Below are 23,894 nucleotides of genomic sequence, written 5' to 3'. Positions count from 1 at the left end.
GATCCAGTCTCAGCTTCTGGCAATCAGAGGTTTAGGGACACCCAGAGCATGGGGTTGCATCCATGGCTATCTTCGCTAAATAGCCATTTATGGACCTAGCCTCTGTGAACTTACCTAATTCTTTTTTGAGCTCAGTTATACTTTTGGCCTTCACACCATCCCCTGTCAACAATTTCCACAGGGTGATTGTGTTGTGTAAAGTAGTACTTACCTGATGCTTTTTAATTTCATTGGGTGACCCCTGGTTTTTGTGAAGAGGTAAATAACACATCCCTATTCACTTTCTCCACATCATTCATGATTTTATAGAGCTCTATCCTACCCCCCATTAGTTGTCTCTTTTCTAAGCTGAACAGCCCCAGTCTTTTTAACCTCTTCTTGCATGAAAGCCGTTCCACACCCATAATTTTTGTCGCCCTTCTCTGTACTTTTTCCAATTCTAATACATCTTTTTTTGAGATTAGGCAACCAAAACTAGATGCAGTATTTAAGGGGTAGGCATACCACAGATTTATATAGTGGCATTATGATATTTTCTGTCTTCTTATCTATCTCGTTCCTAATGGTTCCTAACATGGTTAGGTTTTTTGACTGCACTGCACATTGTTGAGCAGATGTTTTCAGAGAACTATCCACAATGACCCCAAGATCTCCTTCTTGAGTTGTAACTTCTAATACAGACCCCATCACTTTGTATGTATAGGTTGAATTCTGTATTCCAATGTGCGTTCCACTTATCAACACTGAATTTCATCTGCCATTTGTTGCCCTGTCACCCAGTTCTGTGAAATCCTTTCATAACTCTTCGCAGTCTGCTTTGGACTTAACTAACTTGAGTAATTTTGTATCATCTGCAAACTTTGAGGTAAACTCACTGTTTCCCTTCTTTGCAATATCATAAACATCCATGAAAGTCCAGTCATGAGTCAGTGCAAATTAAAATCATCATACCTCAATGCCTTGAAGTTCACTGCCATTGTCTTCTATATCTTTCAACAGTTCAACCAATCTTTTCTTCTCTTCCGTTAGCATAACCAGTTGGCTCCCCGAATCCTTTGCCAGCTGAAGTATTTATGGATAGAAAGCATTAAAAATAAAACTATAAAACTGGGTTTGCTCGCAATACTGACAATGGAAAACATGTTTTCATTTCTGTGCTACTAGTTAAAACCAAAACCAAGCTGATCGAAACCACTCACAAATCTGGTGGCCTGTAGGAAGTAAATTAGTATTCTTATTCCTGTTCATGGCACAGAAGTGTGCACATGTCCAAAAACCTCTACCACACCTGGCAACCTTGTTGCAGAGAATGTTAGCAGATGAGTCAAGAACTAAATGATGCATGGAAAGTAAACTGCCCTCTGATAGCAGTAAGTTGCTTCTCTCCATCAGGGTTGAGAATACTCGCTGAATGGTATAGGACACGTTGCTGTGCCCTGGCCTTTGCTATCACAGTTCTGTAGATAGAGAATTTCAAATCACCCAGTGTCCACCCATTATCTTAAGAACACCAAACATCGTTTTTTCTTTTTTTAGAAAAAGGTTATAAAGAAGTACTTGTCTACAAAATGTATAGGCTGTGGCCAGGCACAGATTGGAAAATATAAAGTTTCTCATTCTTATATGACCATCTAAAAGCAAATGGGGACCTAATTTGCAAATTTGGGCAACCAGTGAAGGATGAATACTCGGCCGCACTTTGCAGTGAACAACAAATTTTTGTAGTATAATGTTGTTCATTTAATCCTGATTAACTTTTACAGAGTTAATAATGGCATGTGTCTTGATCAAGAAACCAACGTATTTTTTTTGGCAATGCATTTAGTATACATCAGTAACTCCCTAAACTTTTAGTGATTTTAGGCCCTAACACATACCTCAATGTTCTTTTTAATAAAATCTTGAGTATTTTTACTTCTGGTGTCACTTTTTTGGTCTGTTTTTCCTGTTATTTTCAGTGAGCCGCTTGTTTTGATTTCATTTAGATGGTCTGTAGTTAAGAAAAAACAGTTGCAAAAATGTGATTGTTGCCTCTCCAATAGACAAAAATCAATAACTACTATTTTCACTATGATTTATTATATTTATAGTATTGGAAGTATTACCTATATTTACCATTAGAAACTATTATCATAACCATTTCCACAGCTAAATGTGGTAAATCGAAGTTTTTCAGGGTGCCCATTTAGCAAAGTTATTTCTTACATAAGATTATAGTTTTGTGAAGGCCAAAATATTTTTTATGGAGATCTGACCTCAAAAATGTTAGACACATTGCCATGATTTTAAACCCATTCTTTTTAAACCTCTTATTGTTTGAACTATATCACCAATACTAGATAAATTAAGTGGTGATTTTTGGGGAAAGCATGCAACTGTTTGGGGATATTTCAAGCAGATTTCTTAAATGAAACAGCTGAAAAACAGATGAGGTCTTTGATGTTCTACAGTCCCTTGTTGTAACAATTTTTGTTTTAAAACTCACCTTAAATCTGTGCAAGTTATGAAACAAACATGGTTTCTTAGTAACAGCCTTAAATATATTATGTGTGATCATTACATTTAAAGATATGTTCTAATAAGCAGATCAGATTGTTTAGGAAGTAGCACACTGAACATTTAATTCACCCTCAAGCTATTTTCAGATTTAATGTTTTCTGAACACAGTTTCTCCAAAAACCATATGAACAGACAATATATAGTATGTGCTATTCAGAGATTTCTAATACTTTTAAAGTGACAATTCTTTCATGACTTTGGAATGATCCAGATTCCAAAGATTTATAAATGACAAAACTAAACAATCATATTTAATGTCCTATAAATCTCACAAATTGATGTGTTCTCCTCCATACATAATAGTTCTCTCTTTTTTTCCCCTTTCATCCTGGGGTTAGACACACGTTTGGGGATTACCTAGTTATAAAACTAGAATGTGCTTCCTTATCATTGGATTTATAAAAAGATTAACTATCACTGCCTCTAGGAGCACATACATTACATTTAAAAGTATCACAAATTAAAGAATATGCAATCTGACCAAAAAAGGCAACTAAAAGAAAGCTCACTGGATCATATAAGAAGTTCTACCCATTCCTCTGCACAGAAGTCTTAGTATATACAGAAGCTGTGCAACGTTCTTTAAGGTCATACAAACTCTGGCTGTGCAAATACCAATGAAGGAGATGAATTCCCAAGTGGAGGGCCCCACCCTTGAAGAAAAATTGCCTCCAACCCTCCAGGGTTCAAATCTAGGGCCTATTAGGAAAAAGCATCCCAAACTTTCTTAGTTGCTATCACAGAGCATAGGAGAAACACTACCTTGAAGCTAACCAGGAACCAGAGCATGCAGGGTTTTATGGATAAAAATGAACACTTTGCATTGCATCCTGAAGCCATTGCAGTCTACAAGCACAGGTGTAATAAGTGTCATATAAGAAACACTGCTTAACACCGCATTCTGTGCTAGCTGAAGTCTGAATGGCCTTCCAAGGTAGACCCACATAGAACATCTAATGCAGAATGACAGAGACATGGATAATTGTGGCAAGGAATGCATCAAAGAGGAAAGATTGTAACCTGATGTCTGGACCAGAGGAAAGAGACTATGGCCCCAATTCAGCGGAGCATGTAACAGGATTAAATGTAAAATTAAGCACATAAATAGTCCCATTAATGGGACTACTTAAGTATTTATAGTCAAGCACAGCCTTCTCTGCTTTACTGGCTCAGGGCCTATCTTGGCTCCTACCTGGGAACCCAGGCAACAGCCAAGAATGCTACAGACCTCAAGATTACAAACCAAACCACAATAACAAGAAGCCTGAGTAGAAACAGCAAATATCACCTCCTCCTTAGTGCACCCATACACACACACACACACCCCTCATCTCTCCTGTTGTGAATGATCTCTAGTCAAGTCCCTCTCATCCAACCCCCCATCTTAGCCAGTTACCAAGAAACCAGATTACTTTGAATCACATAATATGCTTCCAGAGCTGAGTGTCATCGGGGTACTGGTGGCAACAGCAATTTAAAACATTTCACTACTCTCCTAATGGTCATGTATACATGCTGAAAATAACCTTTTGAGTAAATGAGCAACTGCCCAATGCCACGCAGTGGAATCTCACAGAGATGGAAGAATACAGATACTGAAACACAACTCATTCTATCTGGACAGATGCCTGCCACAACAGTATCTCATAAGCAATCAAAACAACACACAAATCTAAAAGAACTAGCAAGGATGTCTGATCTTTGTCAGGAGATCTTCAAACATCAAGACAAGTGCAGTCTGTACCATAATCAGTTTAATAGGAAAAAAACCCACTAAACTGAAGGAGATTAAAGAAGTCTGAAGACATTAAACAGGGCCAGAGAACCTTGACCCAAAATAGGAATATGAGAGACTGTGTAATACTGCACTTTGCATCAACCGTCAGATTTGAGAGAAGGTTTCTTCAGCATAGGCCTAATAATTGCACACCTAAGGGAAGATGGTGCCTCATAGTGAGCGTATGATTCAGTCAGGAGCACTTTAATTACCTGAAAATCAACAAGGAATCCTACAAAAAGTGGAAACATGGACAAATTTAAGGATGAATACAAAAGAACAGCACAAGCATGTAGGGACAAAATCAAAAAGGTTAAGCTAAAATGACTTACATCTAGCAAGAGGCATAACGTGCAATAAGAACAGGTTCTTTATATACATTAGGAGCAAGATAAAGACACAGGAAAGTGTAGGTCCTCTACTTAGCAAGGAAGGAGAGCTAACAACTGATGATATCAAGAAGGCTTAAGTGTTTAACACCTATTTTGCTTCAGTCTCCATTAAAAAGGTTAATGGTGACCAGATACTCTACACAATTAATATTAACAACTAGGGGAAAGGAACACAAGCGGAAACAGAGAAAGAACTGGTCAAAGAATATTTAGATAAGTTAGATGTATTCAAGCTGTCAGGGCCTGATGAAATTCACCTTAGGGTACTTAAAGAACTAGCTGAAGCATTCTCGGAAGCATTAGCAATTATCTTTGAGAACTCATGGAGGACAGGTGAGGTGCCAGAGGACTGGAGAGGGACAAACATAATACCTATCTTTCAAAAGGGAAACAAAGAGGACCTGGGGAATTACAGACCAGTCAGCCTAACTTTGATAACTGGAAAGATACTGGAACAAATTATTAAACAATCAATTTGTAAGCACCCAGAGGATAACAGGATTATAAGGAATAGCCACCATGGATTGGTCAAGAACAAGTCATGCCAAACCAACCTAATTTCCTTCTTTGACAGAGTTACTGGCCCAGTGAATATGGGGGGGAAGCAGTTGAGGTGATATATCTTTATTTCAGTAAGGCTTTAGACACAGTCCCACGTGACATTCTCATAAGCAAACTAGAGAAATATGGTCTAGATGAAATTACTATAAGGCCGGAGAACAACTAGTTGAAAGACCATACTCAAAAGTGTACTTATCAATGGTTTGGTCAAACTAGGTGGCAGACAGTATATAGATGGATTCCACATAGGAGTGGAAAGTATGCTTATAAAATTTGCTGATGACACCAAGCTGAGAGGGGTTTCAATCCCTTTGGAGGACAGGATTAGAACTCAAAACAACCTTGAAAAACTGGAGAATTGGTTTGAATTCAACAAGATGACATTCAATAAAGACAAGTGCAAAGTACTTCCCTTAGGAAGAAAAAATCAAATGCACAGTTACAAAATGGGGAATAGCTGATGAGGTGGTAGTACTGCTGAAAAGGATCTGGAGGTTACAGTGCATCACAAATTGAATATCAATCAACACCATGATGCAATTGCAAAGAAGGCTAATATTCTGGGGTGTTTTAACAGAAGTGTCATACGTAAGACACAGGAGGTAATTGCCCTACTCTACTCAGCACTGGTGAGGCCAGAGCTGGAGTATTTTGGGCACCACACTTCAGGAAAGATGTGGACAAACTGGAGAGAGGCCAGAGGAGAAGAACAAAAATGAGGAAAGGTTTAGAAAGCCTGACCTAGGAAGAAATGTTCCAAAAAAATAAAAGGGGGGGGGCATATTTAGTCATGAGAAAAGAAGACTATAAGGGGAACTGCTAAAAGTCTTCAGACATGTTCAGGGCTGTTACAAAGAGGATGGTGATCAATTGTTCTCTATGCCCACTGGAATTAGGACAAGTAGTGAAAGTCTTAATCTACAGCAAGGAAGATTTATGTTAGATATTAAAACTCTGGAATAGGCTTCCATGGAGGCTGTGGAATCACCATCATCAAGTTTTAAGAACAGGTTAGACAAACACCTGTCACAAATGGTCTAGGTTTTAACTGGTGGTGCCTCAATGCAGGGCCTGGACTTGATACTTTTAGAAGACCCTTTCAGCTACAAATTTCTATGACCCTATGATTATCAGTATTAGATTAATAGCAGAGATAAATTTTATACAATTTCCAAAAAGAACCACATTGTTGATAAACTCCTAAATTTTTCAATCAGGGGTGTAAACTTGTATTACCTATTTATATTACATACATTATGGGAATGTTATGTTTTCCAACCTCTGTATGGCACACAACGCTTCTCTTTCAGCCTTGATTTTCTGGAACATTTTACTCATTCAAATCCAGAATACAAAAGCTCATTACATAATTATAGGACTGTAATAAGGGCTTACCCTGTACAGCTTGTTTTTCATTGCAGTCGTAATCTTCTGAATTAATTTGTGTGTGAAATACTGAAATAAATATTTCATCTTCTTCAGAATGGGAAGGATCTGTTAATTAGAAGTGTATTGAATAATTGTTAAATACTTATTTAAAGCAGATTTTTGTGACTTAACAGTATGATTAATGTACATTTCTCCAAGTACGATATGCAAGAGTCATAGAAGTTTATTATTGATTTTCTTCAAGTAGTTACCACAATACAATAAAACATTTTACAAGAGATAGAACAGATGGAGCAAAAGAAGAGAGGTGAGTAAGGGAGTCAATATGCGAGTAAAAGAATCATTATGAACAAAGGCAAGTAAGATTGGAAGAGAATATCAAAATGTATTATACCACTTCTGATGTATCTATGAAGTCTGGTAGAGGTTTTGAGTAAATGGGATTACATATTTTTTTCTTCTGCTGCATTTACAGGCTTCTATAGGACTGGTAATTGTATGTAAGTGATACAGCCAAAGGCCAAAATATTCAAAAGCTTCAACAGACATGAATAGCCATTTGGGGAATCATCTAGAGGTTCAACTGAAAGTTAAGTGCCCAGGGGGTGTCTAGATGTGCCCAAATTGTCAGAAATCCAACCGGCCTCTGTCAGGAGTGTGATCTGGGAGAAATGGGTGCCAAACATCCCAGTGCTCAAGAGCTGCTTCAAGTACTCAAAGTGTTAGTCATGCTCCTGACAAGAATTAGCCAGGGAGTGCAGGTTAAGGAGAAGCCCCACACTGTCTGCTCTGCAATCTGTGCACACTTAAAAAGCACATACTCTAAGGATCCACATACATGAGAGATTAACTAATATCAACTAAACAACAAACAGCCTGTAATAATTAATACTAGCCTTCTCAACTGAAAGCATGATGATGATTGTCATTTAGTAACAACTGAATGCGCATTTTATAGCTGCAGAGTCTAATTTCTGCCACAATTAGGGCAGATGTGTTTCTGCTGCTAGAGATGTTGAGACACAAGTGGCTGGATAGAAGTGATTTTGTGGATGTAGCTGGCATTTGAAACTCTAATGACTCTTTTCAAAACAGACTATTTTCAAAACAACCTCCCTTGCATCATTTGTTGTCGTCAAATAAAATAAAAGCTAAATATTCAAGCGCTAGAAGACAAAGTTAATTACATTCAGTTCTTTATTTTCAACCAGGGAAAGTCCCTCAGCTGCCAATCATACAAAATGATTTGATGAATGAAAAGTGTTAACATGCTACATAAAACCTTGAGGCAAGGAGGACCCTGGAAAAATCTAAACCAGGGGTCAGCAACCTATGGCACACGTGCCAAAGACGGCACACGAGCCGATTTTTAATGGCACGCTGCTGCCTGCCGGGTCCTAGCCGCCAGCCCCTCTCAGCCCGCTGCCAAACCCAGGCCAGGACCCCGGCAGACAGCAGCCTGCCATTAAAAATCCTGCCCGCCACAGCCCGCTGTTCTCTGCGCCCCCCCCAGGCAGGGTGAAGAAGCTTGGTCCTGCCGGCTGCTGCTGCAGGGCAGGCAAACTCCCCGCTCCCCCGCCTCTTCCCCCAGCGTGCTGCGTTCCTGCCCCTCCTCCTCTCCCTCCCTGACTCCGATCAGCTGATAGCCCTTGCGCGGGTGGGGGAGAAGCGTAGCCACAGTGTGCTCGCTGCTCCAGGGAGAAGGCGGAGAAGAGGTGGGGACAGGGCCTTGGGGAAGGGGGGTGGAATCAGGGCATATCCCCTCCAGCCCCCGGCCATTTGCTACTCTGAGCAGGGAGCTGGGAGCACCCCCATGACCCCAGCCCACACCCCCAGCCCTCTGCCCTGACCCTTACATCCCCCCCCCATACCCAAGCCCTCTGCCCTGAGCCCTGCACCCCCTCACACGCACCCAGCCCTCTGCCCTGAGCCCTGCACCCCCCACACACCCCAGCCCTCTGCCCTGAGCCCTGCACCTTACATCCCCCCACACACATCCCAGCCCCCTGCCCTGATCCCTGCACCCCCCACACACACACCCAGCCCTCTGCCCTGACCCCTGCACCCCCCTCACACACAGCCAGCCCTCTGCCCTGCACCCTGCACACACCCCAGCCTCCTGCCCTGACCCCTGCACCCTCCACGACTCCATGCCCTGACTCCTGCACCCCCCACACATACCCAGACCCCTCACACCCCATGTCCTGACTCTTGCACCCCCCACATTCCCACTCCCACCCTGAGCACCAAAGAGGGGCTCCTGCACCCTCCCACATTCCCACCTGCACTCCTAGCACCAAATGGGAGCTGCCCAGGTAAGCACTCCACACCCAAACCTCTTGCCCCAACCCTGAGCCCCCTCCCTCATTCTAGCTCCTGGCCAGACCCAGGAGCAAATATATGACCCATACACCTGTAGTTACCTTTGAAAAGAAAAAGGAAGTGCAGTGTGGACTTTGTTAATAACCACCTCATAAACAAATTTTCTCTCCATATCTTAAAGTTTAAGAGACCTAGTAAAGCATATTCTTTTTATTAGATGCTGACACCTACTGGACAGTTTTAAATTGCTGTAAAGCTGATATGTAAATCTTGTGTTTTTTGCCCCCTGAATAGTAAACTAAATAAATGTTATGCAGTTATTGATGTAAAAATCCTCTTTTCCAGTATAAAGAAAAGGAGTACTTGTGGCACCTTAGAGACTAACAAATTTATTTATTTTATCATCATGCATCCGATGAAGTGAGCTGTAGCTCACGAAAGCTTATGCTCAAATAAATTTGTTACTCTCTAAGGTGCCACAAGTACTCCTTTTCTTTTTACGGATACAGACTAACACGGCTGCTACTCTTTTCCTGTATATACTTCTTTACCATTTTCAAAAAGTCCAGCACAGAATGGTATAATTCAGTTATAAAACTACACAGTCACAACAGGTCTAATGTTAATGGTCAGGCAACAATACAAAAAACCATTCTGATAGGAAAAAAAGCAATTATAATCCAAGATGATTACAAGTAAAGATTCTCTCATTAAATTTTGTAACAGCCAATAATGTAATATTTTTAAGTTTGGAGAGCACAAGGTGGTGAGAATCAAAATTCTATAGTGCAACAGGCTACCAAAAGACAACTTTTGGTAATTCTTTTATTTAAGAGATTGAAATATTTTTTAGATTACAGAGGTCAAAAATTTGTACTCCAAGAAATCTTTCCCCAACAAAAAAGAAGAAGTCTGTGTTTAAGAACTGGACAAAACAATTAATAAATTTGAGAGCAGTATAAGCATTGCCAAGGTAATTCAGTTCAAAGCACAGTCAAAATCAAAGATGGTAAGAGCAAAGCTGGTGTATTTGCTGCATTTTAAATGCAAAAGAGTTATTGTTAAATTATTCTTTGTAACAATGCTGCATAGCCAACTACCCCACAGAATGCTGTGTGTGACTTCAAAAAGCTGTCTGACCCTGGATTTAATAACCAGAATGTTAAAATACATTAAGGTATATTTTTGAAACTCTGAAACTGATTATTGTTGTAACCAGAGATTTATTTAGCGTGCTGTACTTATAGCATCTCAGCGCACTGGAATTCCAGTTCCGTTTGAAATGTTGAGGAGTAGGCCAGGTAAAGAGTGTTATAGGCTGTAGTTTAAATATGTTTGGTTTCAGTAAAGCACTTATTTTCCAGATTTCTTTCTACAATACTTTAAAGTCATTCCTTCTGAGAAGCAGAAGCAGCAGTATTCAGAGCATTTGCTCAGCCAACCTTCCTTTTCAATAGGATAGTTATGGCCACAGCCTCACACTGCAGGAGACCATATATCTGCTCTGCTGGATAGGGCCTTTTAAAAATGTTTAGCTTTGCTGATGAATTTCCAGACAAGGCTGAATGGTTAGGGATCAAAAGTCAAAATGTAAATGTGAGGGATAAAAAATGAAGATAAAATTGCCAATAGTTAGATTCTGAAGACACATACAGGGTTCTGTACTGGTTACAATAAAATGGGGTTTGCCAACTCAGTCTATAAAGCAGCTTAGAATTTGTTTTTCTATCACAGACATAAGTTATTCACATTTCTCCTACCTTGCTTCTACTTAGTTAAATCTTCAAGGCTGCCCAGTCATTTGAAATACTGCAGAATTATTGCAAACAAAAATCTGCAAAGCAATACTACATTGTGAAGGCATGTGCAGCAGCAAAAATACTTTTTACTCAGCTTGAGGTTTAGAAAAATTGTCTTTACAAGTTTTTACGTGTAAGGACTATTTTATTGATAAAACTTTAAAACTGCACTTGTAATGGAAAACATTTTAATCTATTTTAATAGTAGTGATATCTTAGAACTTACAGAAATACAGCTATAATCAACATATAAGATAATCTTATGAGATATTTATAATTTACCTGTTTTACTTACTTACCAACTATCTGCAATGAGGAGGTCAAAGATAAAAATTTGTTTGTATTTTCTATCTCCTCTTGAGTTCCTGAAGCACTTAGTGAGGTTACAGACTATTTAAAAGAGGGAAAGTATGAAAATATAAGATAGCAGCAAATATATGATCAGACTGGAATTACAGTAAAATACTTTTCCTGATGATCTATCAGAGGCCCAAGTCTAGCAAACTTCAGATCACACACCAGAAGCCTTTTTTGTCAATCAAGCTTTTGGGTGAACATTATTTTCTTACTTTTTTTTTCTTACTTTTTTGGGTGATCTGAATGTCTTAGACTCTCTGAGCATTTATGAAAATAGCATAGATTTTTAAGCTCTGTATATGCTTATAATTATTGTACATCATCTATCCATGGATTATAGGAACTATATAGTTTTATAGATACATAAATTTGAATTCTGGTAGACTTGCAGTATGATTTACATTGCATATACTGCTTTACCATTTCAAACCAAATTTTATACATATTATATGTGGGGCTGGTAGCACTGCCTATTATTAACATTGCAAGACACTTCCCAATAAAAGACCCTATTTTCACCTACCCATAACCTTGCCTAAATATAACTGTTTGGTCTGAAATTTCCCAGACGTCAAGCAATGTCACATTTTTTTGAAAGTTTCAGCAAAAACAGTTTAGCCATTTCTGAGACTGAGGTTCGGGAAAAATATGTTCTGTAATGTTAACAAAATTGTGGTGACATTTTTGGTGAGAAGCTCTAGTATTCCCACACATTGGAGCAGAGACTTGAAAGGGGTGGCCTTTTTGTCAGGAATGTACCTTTTATTGTTGGGCCAAGTTAAAAGTCTTTGAAAAATTTCAGTCCACACATGCTCAGCAAAGACTTCTTAGGGTTAAGCAGCTAAAATCTCCAAAGGTTCTGTGTGCACTTATTCCCTCACAGCTCCTACATGTGATTGGACTGCACATGGTGCCATCAACAAATCGACACAGACACACCCCTAGAACCCCGACCAGGGGTATTCTATCTGCTACCCAAAATCTATAAACCTGGGAATCCTGGATGCCCCATCATCTCAGGCATTGGCACCCTGACAGCAGGATTATCTGGCTATGTAGACTCTCTCCTCAGGCCCTACACTACCAGCACTCTCCGCTATCTTAGAGACGCGACTGACTTCCTGAGGAACTACAATCCATTGGTGATCTTCCAGAAAACACCATCCTAGCCACTATGGATGTAGAAGCTCTCTACACAAGCATTCCACACAAAGATGGATTACAAGCCATCACGAATAGCATCCCCGATACCATCACGGCAAACCTGGTGGCTGAGCTTTGTGACTTTGTCCTCACTCACAACTATTTCAGATTTGGAGACAATTTATACCTTCAAGTCAGCGGGACTGTTATGGGTACCCGCATGGCCCCACAGTATGCCAACATTTTTATGGCTGACTTAGAACAATGCTTCCTCAGCTCTCGTCCCCTTACCCCCCTACTCTACTTGTGCTATACTGATGACATCTTCATCATCTGGACCCATGGAAAAGAAGCCCTTGAGGAATTCCATCAAGATTTCAACAATTTCCACCCCACCATCAACCTCAGCGTGGACCAGTCCACACAAGAGGTCCACTTCCTAGACATTGCAGTGCTAATAAGTGATGGTCACATAAACACCACCTTATACCGGAAACCTACGACCGCCATTCCTACCTACATGCCTCCAGCTTTCACCCTGACCGCATCACACGATCCATTGTCTACAGCCAAGCTCTAAGATACAACTGCATTTGTTCCGATCCCTCAGACAGAGGCAAACACCTACAGGCTCTCTATCAAGCATTCTTAAAACTACAGTACCCACCTGGGGAAGTGAAGAAACAGATTGACAGAGCCAGAAGGGTACCCAGAAGTCACCTACTATAGGACAGGCCCAACAAAGAAAGTAACAGGACGCCACTAGCCATCACCTACAGCCCCCAACTAAAATCTCTCCAGCGCATCATCAAAGATCTACAACCTATCCTGAAGGATGATCCATCTGTCTCACAGACCTTGGAGGCAGGCCAGTTCTCGCTTACAGACAGCCCCCAACCTGAAGCAAATACTCACCAGCAAGTACACACCACACAACAAACACACCAACCCAGGAACCAACCCTGCAACAAACCCCTGTGCGAACTCTGTCCACATACCTATTCATGGGACACCATCATAGGATCTAACCACATCAGCCACACCACCAGGGGCTCGTTCACCTGCACATCTACCAATGTGATATATGCCACTATCAATGTGATATATGCCATCATGTGCCAGCAATGCCCCTCTGCCATGTACATTGGCCCAACGGGATAGTCTCTATGTAAAAGAATAAATGGACACAAATCTGACATCAGGAATCATAACATTCAAAAACCAGTAGGAAAACACTACAGTCTCCCTAGTCACTCAATAACAGACCAAAAAGTGGCAATTCTTCAAAAAAAAAAAAAACCCTTCAAAAACAGACTCCAACATGAAATTGCAGAACTGGAATTAATTTGCAAACTGGACACCATTTGATTGGAAGTGGTTGGGTCATTACAAAACCTAAACCTAATTTCCCCAATACTAATTTCCCCCTACTGTTACTCACACCTTCTTGTCAACTGTCTGAAATGGGCCACTCTCATTACCACTTCAAAAGTTATTTTTTCTCCCTGGGTATCCTGCTGTCAACTGAATAGTCTCGTTAGACTGACCTCAAACTTGGTAAGGCAACTCACATCTTTTCATGTATTTATACCTGCTTCTGTATTTTCCACTCCATGCATCTAATGAAGTGGGTTCTAGCCCACAAAAGCTTATGTCGAAATAAATTTGTTAGTCTCTAAGATGCCACAAGGACTCCTTGTTGTTTTTGCTGGTAGACTAACATGGCTACCACTCTGAAAGTTGCAACCATCTCCCAGGGCTGAAGCCATCAGACTTTGGCTTTGGCCCTGGGCCCCAGCTAGTCTAAGCCAGCCCTGGCAATCCCATTTGAAATGGGGCGCGACCCACAGTTTGAGAACTGCTGAACTAGACTTCTCCCTTCCATAAGATAGCATTCTGAGATGCTGTTTTATTGGTAAATATTTAAAAAAAAATCACACTTTGCTAACCTGAAGTTCTTCCCAAAGTTTAGCCCTCACTTCTCTGCCTTGTTTTTTAATTTCTCTTTCTCTAGATTGTTTCTTTGCCAGTATATTGTCCAATTTATTCATCTTCTTTATCGCTACTTGAATCCGAGGATCTATAACTTTCTCTTCAGTATTTTCTAGATTGGTAGAATTTGCTGTAGATTAGATATAAAATAGGATGTGAGCTTCAAGCATTTAATAAAATAATCACCAGACAATAGGAATTATTTGGCAGCAGCTTCAGTAGGAATAGGACCATTCACTATCACATGTTGCTTTTTGTTAGTTGGTTACACCAGGAAAGAAATATACAGGTCCTTCCAGAAGATAACAGAACTTTTCCTTTGTGGTAGAAAGGTAGTGGTAGATGTTTGTGTTTCTGGACACATAGGACCAGAGTTCTAGTTTGGCAGTGTGTAATATTTATTCTGGGGAGGTAGTGGTTTATCCATAGCAAAGGTTGTAACCACAACCCCATAATAAGGCTAAAACTCAAAATAATTGTCATGCTTTCAGATTTTTTGAGGTAAATCTCATTGACAACTAAAATGTGTCCTGAATTTTCTGATTGAATTAAGTCATTTTGAGATCAAGACGATTTTAAACGGCTCCATTTTTAAAATGCTGCAAAGCATCTAAAGTTTTAATATGTTCCTCTACCTGCTCAACCAAAAGTTTCAATACCAAAAGATGGGAAACTCAGGTACATTTTGACATTTGATCTGGAAATAAGCAGTTAAGGGCAGAAACAATAATATGCTTAAGAAATTACCATTATTTCAAAATTAAACAGGATTCTCTGTCAATGATGCCAACAGAGAAATATATATTTGTGATCAGCTTCTGAACAGGTCTGGTCTTCTTTTCTAAATTGAAAAGAAATTTCAAGGATCTAGTAAGATAGTTCTCCTGCAGGCATTTCCCACTAAAATTGCCCTTTGTTTATAGGAATGTGCACAAGTCCACTTATTTGAAGAGCTAAGAGAGGAAAAAAGAGCTGACGTGACCTGCCAAAGTTACATGGAAAACATGTAATAGAGCCAGAACAGAACCCTGAACCAAGGCTTACTATTCACTAGATCAGTGCTCACCAACCAGTCAATCGCAATTGACTGGTCAATCCTAGAGACTCTCCCAGTCAACTGTGATATCTGGTGGTGCAGTGGGATTGCCACTAAGGCAGGCTTGCTCCGTGCCTGCCCCGGGCCCATGCCACTGCCAGAAGCGGCCAGTGCAGCCCCCGCAGCCCCATGGGTGGGGGGGGCGGGGGTCTCAGTGCACTGCTCCTGCAGGCAAGCACCGCCCCCGTAGCTCCCATTGGCCGAGAACAAGGAACTGTGGCCACTGGGAGCTGAGGGGGCGGTGCTGGCAGATAGGGGCAGCGCGCAGGGCCACAGGGCCTTCCAGGAGCCTGCCTTAGCCTTGCTGCACCACCGACCAGGAGCTGCCCACAGTAAGTGCCGCCCGGCGGGAGGCTGCACCCCAAGCCCCAGCCCTGAGCCCCCTCCCAGAGCCAGCACCCCAAACCCACTCCTGCACCCCAACCCCCTGCCCCAGCCCTGAGCCCCCCTCAGAGCCTGCACCCCAAACCCCCTCCTGCACCCCAACTCCCTGCCTCAGCCCTGACCCCCTCCCAGAGTCAGCACCCTGCACCTCCTCCTGCACCCCAATCCCCTGCCCCAGGCTTAGCCCGGAGCCCCCTCCCACAATGCGAACCCCTCGGCCCCAGCCCAGAGCCCACACCTGTTCCCAAACCCCAAACCCCTGCTCCAGCCCAGCGACAGTGAGTGAGGGTGGGGGAGAGCGAGCGATATGGGGGAGGAAATGGAGTGAACAGGGCGGGGCTTCGGGGAAGGGGCAGGACCTCGGAGAAGGGGCAGGGTAAATTCTGTGTTGCCCTTAAATTCAAAAAGTGATCCTGGGCATAAAAAGGTTGGAGACCATTGCACTAGATCATACTGTCTCCCTTACGAATTACTTGACAACTCTGAGCCATATCCTCAGCTGGCATAAACTAGTACAGAGCCATACAAGTCAATGATATATTTTTTGCTATGAATGGCCTCGTTATCCATATACATGAGTAATCTATTTTTAATGCCTAAAAAGTTATTGGCCTCAATGATATAAAACAACAGTTGCAACCTTAACTATGGAAGTACAAGTAGCAATTCTATACTTGGACATGAATTTAACAGCCTAGTAAGGAAAAGTATTATCTATGTGGGATGTGGAAGAGTGTTATTATAATACTTTTTGATTTTCTGACATTTTGGAACCAGATTCACCTTTGCAGGATCACCCCACCCATCAAGTGCGGGGCTCAGCTGTGCTGGGGGTGGGGGAAGAATTCACCACAAGGGAGGATATTAGTGGTTCTGCCAGGGGAAAGCAGCTTTAATATCCAACTTGGTCTCCATGCCTAAGAGTGCCTCTCCCACCTGGCCTGGACATGTAGAATTACTGAACAGATCCAAACCACTTTGGGGTCTTCATCAGACCATTCCTGCTATAGTGGAATGGATGGGGTACAAGTTGCCTAACACTGCTCCAGATACACTTACCACCACTGGGTTTTGAAGACTTGTGTTGACAAAACCCAGAAAGGTGTATCAAGCACTCAGATACTACATCCATCACTATACTATGAAAACCTAGATAGAATCAAGCCCACAAATTTAAACTCTTGACTTTGACACTACATGAACAGATATTTTTCCTTCCTTTTCTTTTATTTAAAGAACTTAAATTAAAAAATACACAATGAGGCTGTCAAGAATTCCCCTCTTGAAATATCATCACCACACACTTCTCTTCCCTCTCCTGACTGCTCCTTCACCTTTTCTGGGAATCTGTTTTACTGCTCTATTAACTCAATGCATCTGAAAAATAATACCTTCTTTCACGTTGGTTAGCTTCCACTGAGATGCTTTATTGAATTTAGAAGCTTGAGTTTCAGCACACCCATCTTCAGAACCTACTGAGCTAGAAATCTATTCTGACAAAAGACCATCACAAAAATATAGATTATTTCAAATAACTTTAAAATATTTGATTGAAATGTTAAATAACAAAAGAACAAAGTACATTTTTTTCCTGTCAATCATAAAATAGCATCTCTAAAACACTCCACAGCAGATTTCTGTCTAGAAAAGGCACATTCCAGCACAGTACGACCTTGTGCTTAAAACACAGGACTAGGAATCAAGCAATCTGTTTCACTCCTGGCCCAACCGCAGAATCTTGGTGTGACCTGGAACAAGTCATTTAAGCTTTCTGTGCCTTCATCTCCCTGCCTGTAAAATGGCAATACATGCTTACTCATGTTTTAGGGTGTGAGAAGTATTGGGAAGCTTTATTTTATTAATATCTATAAAGTGTATTAGCACCTTCCATCTGAAGATCTCCTATAAGTACCAAGTATTACTAGAAAATGCAGTACTTTATTTTATTTAAAATATTTCTTTTTAGATGTATATTGTACACTTGCAATTGCTAAGTTGGAAAAACTGAGATAACTGACAAATGTTAGGGCACCTCTCATCCATGACCTTTTTTTCCTCCTCCAAGTTAATTCACATAAGTGCAAATATGAAATACTAAGAACAAAGTTCTGCTCTCATATCCACAGGGTGAATTTTGACTTCATCATTCTGTTCTTACAGACACAGCATTCCAAATTTGCAGATCCAAGAGTAGAATTTTACCCAAGTTATATAATAGTAGTTGGCATTGCTGACTAGGGTTACCAAAATTAACATTCAAAAAAGACACACTCTACGGGGGGGGTTTGCTCGTGCCTCCTCGCCCCTGGCCCCGCCCCAACTCCACCCCTTCCCTGCCCCCATTCCAACCCCTACCCCAAAGTCCCTGCCCCAACTCTGCCCCCTCCGTGCTCTATTGGACCCCCTTCCCCAAATCCCCGCCCAGGCCCCACCTCCTCCCCTGAGCAAGCCGCTTTCCCCCTCCTCCTCCCTCCCTCCCAGCCACACGAAACAGCTGTTTCGCGGCGCAAGCACTGGGAGCTAGGGGGAAAGAGCGGACACTCTCTCGAGTGATCAGCATTCACTCTCTCTCTTGAATGATCAACTCTTCTTTGGGGAAAAATAATAATGGCAAATCCCAGACATTTTTAGATATTTAAAAATTCCTCCCGGATGGTGATTTAAAAACCAAAATGTCAGACATCTCCGGGAAAATATGGACGTATGGTAACCCTATTGCTGGTAAACTTAGTCATTCTCATACCTGGACACTCATTAGCATTTTGTATCTTCTGCTGGAAAATGCAGTTAATTTCCTGCTCAGAAGTCTGTGGAGATGTTCTCATTTTCTTCACTTCATGCGTCTCGCTATCATCATCTTTGTTTTCCTCTACACTGCTGTTTCTTGAATTGTCTTCTTTACGCTCAACTGGTGAAGAAACCTAAAAATTATGTAAATTAACAATTTCCACAGAAGTATTAATCTTTTAAAAATACTTTCTTTTCTTTCTTATGACTGCTAATAATAGTGACACCAAACCAGACTTTGCAGTTCTGCAGCTGCTTCTATCCAAGGATCTCAGAGCACTTTACAAATAAAAAAGCTTTACAACACCTCTGTCAGGTACATAGGTATTATCCTCATGTTACAGATGAGTGAACTGAGGCACAAAGTGATAAAATGAGTTGCTCAAAACCTCACAGCAAGTCAATGCAGTACTAACTCTGGCATCCTGATTCCCAGACACTGATATAATGCTACACCACACTCCTTGCCTTAAATTCAAATTTGATTTCAAATATTAATATCTTCACAATGGGGTCAAACACTGTACTTACACTGGAATTTGTTGAAATAATTAAATAATGGCACTTGAAAAAATCTTTTAATCGTATTCCACTTATTACAGAGCCCTCACCTTAATCAGGATGTGCTTAATCAGGAATTCCACTTAGCTGAGATCTCCCAAGTGTGCTCAGTTTACAAGTGCAAATGATATTTATTCTAACTTGTTTGCAGTGTTGGTTGTAGCTATGTTGGTCCCAGGATATTAGGCAGACAAGATGGATGAGGTAATATCTTTAATGGACCAACTTTTCTTGGTGAAAGAGACAAGCTTTTGAGCTACACAGAGTTGAAGAAGAGCTCTGTGTAGCTTGAAAGCTTGTCTCTTTCACCAACAGAAGTTGGTCCAATAAAAAATATTGTTGCATATATTCTAACTGTTAACCATGCAAGCACAACCCTGGATCTGAAAGTCAAGTTGCGCCCTTTCTGGCTCACGTATCAGCATTAAGCCTGTAAGAAAGTTGTGACTCTTTTTGTTCAAAAGTTGCAGCCGCTGTTTGATATAGTTGTGGTTTTGGTACAGTCCGTTCAAATTTGAGTGACGTTGCAACTCCATGTGCCAGGCTGCGACACCACTCACCCGAATTTGGCCCAACCACCCCTTTAGAGGAGTGGTCAGACCAAATCTGACTGAGGGTCACAATGCCACTCACTCAAATTTGGTCTGCCCACCCCTTTGAAGGGGCAGCTGGGCCCAATTCAAGTGAGTGGTGTTGTCACCTAACACACAGGGTCACAACACCAATGAAATTTGAGACAACTATAAAAAGTTAAGGTGTGTGCTAAAAGCGGAGGTTTCCGCAACAAAATCACAGCCTGCAACTTTCATATAGCTTTAGTTATCATCAGTAATAAAAGATTCTGTGGCCCTCAGAACTCCTCAATGCCCACTGGCAAGGGGGTTACAAAAATATCCTGGTATGAACAATCTGGTGCACAAAAGAATATTAGGTCTTAAATGAAAGCCAGGGTCCCACTGGTCATTAATATCGTTGTGAAATGTACGTACAGATCCTATGTAAGGAGTTATGTATATATACTGACAAAAAGTTCCTCAAGTCTGTGTGATGCTAGTGCCAGCTCTGGCCAAGGCCATAGGCATTAGCTAAGAACTAACAAACTCATAGCTGGAAACCAAACCAGCTCACCTGTATGTTAGTTTTTTCAAAATAGGTATTAGTCTTACAAGAATGTATTCAGTGTTTAGACTCTATGAAATGCTTGTAAATTGCTGCATGCATTAATCTCAACTGTAATGTCTGTATTCCATGCCATGAGGAAATATGTAAGCTTTGCTTTATAACTTTGAAAATGTTTGCTCTGAACTTGTGAAGCCAGGCACAGGAATCATCTCCCCTGCCCATTTAGATGGCCTACCAAGATGAAATGAGACATTAAGGAACATCGTGACACAAAGGATTCTAAGCTTGTGAATGGCCCTATCACATCTTAGAAATGTACATGCAAGGGAGCTCGTCTCATACACTGGAAGACTAAGGGCATGTCTACACTACAAAATTGTGTGGACCTAGGTTACATTGGCATACAGCTGCCACAGTAATTAAATCGCTTTTGCGTGTTCAAACTACACTCCTCGTGTCAGCAGAAAGCAGTGCACCATGGGTAGCTATTACACTGTGCAACTAGCCACCATCTAGTACAAGGTATTTTCGTGAGGTTTTGCAATGCCTCATGGTGGCCAAAAAAGTCATGCAGGGGTGACTCGGAGCATGATTTCAACATCCCGAATTGCAGTATTCTCCATCCCATAATTTCATCTATATCCCATAATGTTTCACACCTCTTTTCAAAATCCCCACAAACCCACACATCCCTGCTCGCTGTCTGTCATCTGTGTCAGAAGCATGGATCCTGCACAGCCCTGCACTATTGTGATGAGCATTGCAAGCATGGGGCACCTGATCCTGCAGTATTTGCAGAGTCACCAGAGAAGCCACGGGGAACATGATGAGTCCATGGAGGCTAGATTGCTGTGGGACATAGAAACAATTCAAAATTGTTGGAAGCATTCATGGGGAAATGCAGATAGTGACATGCCAGTGCCAGGCCCAAGAAATTAGCACTGACTGATGGGATCATATTATCATGCAGGTTTGGGATGACAAGCAGCGGCTGCAGAACTTTCAGATGTGCAAGGTCATATTCCTGATTCTGGGTGCAGAGCTCACCCCAGCCCTCCAGTGCAGCAACACCAAAATGCGATCTGCACTGAAGTGGAGAAGTGGTGACCACTCTGTGGAAACTTGTGACACCTGATTGCTACTGAACAGTCGGAAATCAGTTAGGAGTTAAGAAATCCACCATGGGGGCTGTTGTGATACAAGTGTGCAGGGCCGTTAATTGAGTACTGCTGTGAAGGACTTGACTCTGTGCAATTTGCAGGATATAGTGGATGGTTTTGCATCAATGGGGTTCCCAAACTGTGGTGGGGTGATAGATGGCACACATATCCCTATTTTGACACCCGACCACCTTGCCACAGAGCACGTCAACAAAAAGAGCTACTTTTCTATGGTAATGTCAGCAATGGTGGATCACCAGGGACACTTTATTGACATCAATGTGGGCTGGTCAGTGAAGATGCATGACGCTCACGTCTTTAAAAACACAGGACTGTTCGGAAAGCTGCAAGCAGAGAATTTCTTTCCAGACTGGTGGATTAGCACTGGGAATATTGAAATGCCAATAGTGACCCTGGGAGACCCAGCCTACCCCTTATCCCCATGGCTCATGAAGCCATACACTGGCCACGTCAACTACAGCAAGGAGCGCTTTAACTACAGGCTCAGCAGATACAGAATGACAGTTGAATGTGCCTTTGCTTATTTGAAAGGTTGCTGGCACGGTCTACTCACGAGATTGGACTTCAGTGACAAAAGTATCCCACTGGTTATAGGTGCCTGCTGTGTCCTGCATAACATCTGTGAAGCAAAGGGGGGAAAGTTTCTGCTGGGGTGGAGGGCAGACATGGAACAGCTATCTGCTGATTTTGAGCAGTGCCAGGTACCAGGGCTATAAGAGCAGCTCTACGCAAAGCTGTTTGGCTCAGAGAGGCTTTGAAAAACCATGTGTGTTGCTGTAGTATGCTCTACCTGGCACTGCTCTTTTGCAACCCCATATGAATCTTGTAATGAGTGCTGTGTGTGTAGTAATATAACATTACAAATTCACCTGTTACTAGCACCCCAGCCAGCATATGTTGTGAACTAAAAGATGAATTACGTTTCCATAAATAGAGTTTTATACCATGCCCATGCAAACAGACACATTATAACTAAATAAAACGTAATAAGTAAAGGGAAAAGAACATTTGAAGGGGAAAGAACAGTCATTTCCATTTCAGAAACACATACGCCAACTGTCTTTTTCACAGGTCAGTGCATGTGCAGCTGTGACTGCCTGTACGCTCCCCCGGCGTAGAGTGGTAGGGATAGTGCAGCAGCCCCGGATGCTACGTGGAATGCGTGTGTGTGTAGGGAGGTCCCAGAATATGGTTTTCTATGGGCTGCAGAGGAAGGTGAGCATAGTACTGTTGAACCTGAAAGTCAACAAGAGTCTGCAGCATGCCTGTTTGCTGCTGCACTTCCCTGTCCATTTCCTACTTCTTTCTCCTCTGCGCTCTATCCCTGGTCATGCTGCCTGCGGGGGTGATTCTCCAAGACCAGTGCTCAGTATCCAAAGCAGCAGAGGCTTGCAGGATCTCTTGGAACATGTCATCCCATGTCCTCTTCGTTCTCCTCCCTATCTGGCTGAGCCACTCCACTGGTGTGGATGAAAAGAGCCTCAAGGCCACATTTCCAGCTGCAAAAGATACAATGCACATAGGTACAATTGTGACTGTATTCACAAGATAAATGGAATCCTGCTATACAGAACTCACTGCCCTTGATCCACACAAGTTGCAAGCACTCCATTCTCACTTCTCTTTGGGACTGATAGATCATGGTGGCAGTCCCAGCTATGGTGAGTATGGCCCTGGGGGAAAGGGACGAGTTAGGGAAATAAGGGGGCATAGCTCACAGGCATGAGTACATGCACATTGGGCAACTGTACTGAATACTGGCACCAATTTCCACAGGCAGTCATGATTTTAGCTGATATCTCACTCCTGAGGGTAATGGAGGCTGAAAGGGAACAGCTCCTGCAGGCATCCAGCTGCTGACTGGGGCCATATACTGCTAGGCTGTGTGCTGCAATGATGCCTGATGACATAATCGCTGAGTAGCATGGGAAAGCATCCTATTGCAGTGGAAGAAATCAGGCAGCCCTCCCAGAAACCTTCAGCAGAGAACTGCAGACTTCCTCCAGGAAAGTTTCCTCGAGATCTCTGGAGGATTCATAGGACATCCCGGTGCACATAAACAAACTGTTCCATGGGGCTTCCTCTGTTGAACTCCACAGGGGAATGAAAAGCAGATGGCAACTCTACCTCTATTGGTTGTTTCACTACCTCATCTAGCATAAGTAGAAAAGAGTAAATCAACATGTATGTCTTGGTACTTTGTGGGTTCCATCCCTGCAATATCAAAGCAAACTGCATACTTACCAAAGGTTCCTTTCCCTGCATCATGCTCGCCTGTCCTGGGCTGTAAGGACTGGCTGGACTGCACAGGACTCAAAAACATGTCCTGGCTTGCTGCACAGCTGGATTTGTCAGTCCCCTGTTCCTGATATTCCTCTTGTTCTTTGCTGTTCACAGTGGAGGCCTGTAACACTTCCTAACTATCCATGGGACTCTTTGTGGGGGGAGAGGGGTGTTGTCCGAGGATGGTAT

General features: G+C 42.0%; 1 protein-coding gene across 3 annotated transcripts in view; it reads right to left on the bottom strand.

Moving 5' to 3' along the window:
- Positions 1-23,894, bottom strand: part of FSIP1 (fibrous sheath interacting protein 1) — a 188,351-nt gene that overhangs the window by 151,282 nt on the left and 13,175 nt on the right. For 2 of the 3 annotated variants that reach the window (XM_073348818.1, XM_073348817.1), the window contains exons 3-8: positions 18,515-18,692; positions 14,249-14,421; positions 11,099-11,189; positions 6,685-6,783; positions 1,878-1,990; positions 952-1,062 (exon numbers count right to left, since the gene is read on the bottom strand). In XM_073348818.1, the coding sequence (XP_073204919.1) occupies positions 952-1,062; positions 1,878-1,990; positions 6,685-6,783; positions 11,099-11,189; positions 14,249-14,421; positions 18,515-18,692 (765 nt within the window). Of the gene's footprint in view, positions 1-951; positions 1,063-1,877; positions 1,991-6,684; positions 6,784-11,098; positions 11,190-14,248; positions 14,422-18,514; positions 18,693-21,975; positions 22,871-23,894 lie in introns of those variants that run through there. The other variant, XM_073348819.1, reaches the window with a different exon arrangement.

Source organism: Lepidochelys kempii, chromosome 6 (assembly GCF_965140265.1).
Source record: "Lepidochelys kempii isolate rLepKem1 chromosome 6, rLepKem1.hap2, whole genome shotgun sequence".
Taxonomy (NCBI): Eukaryota; Metazoa; Chordata; order Testudines; family Cheloniidae; genus Lepidochelys; species Lepidochelys kempii.
Note: the sequence above shows the minus strand (reverse complement) of the source record. Positions and strands in the feature narration are given on the sequence as shown.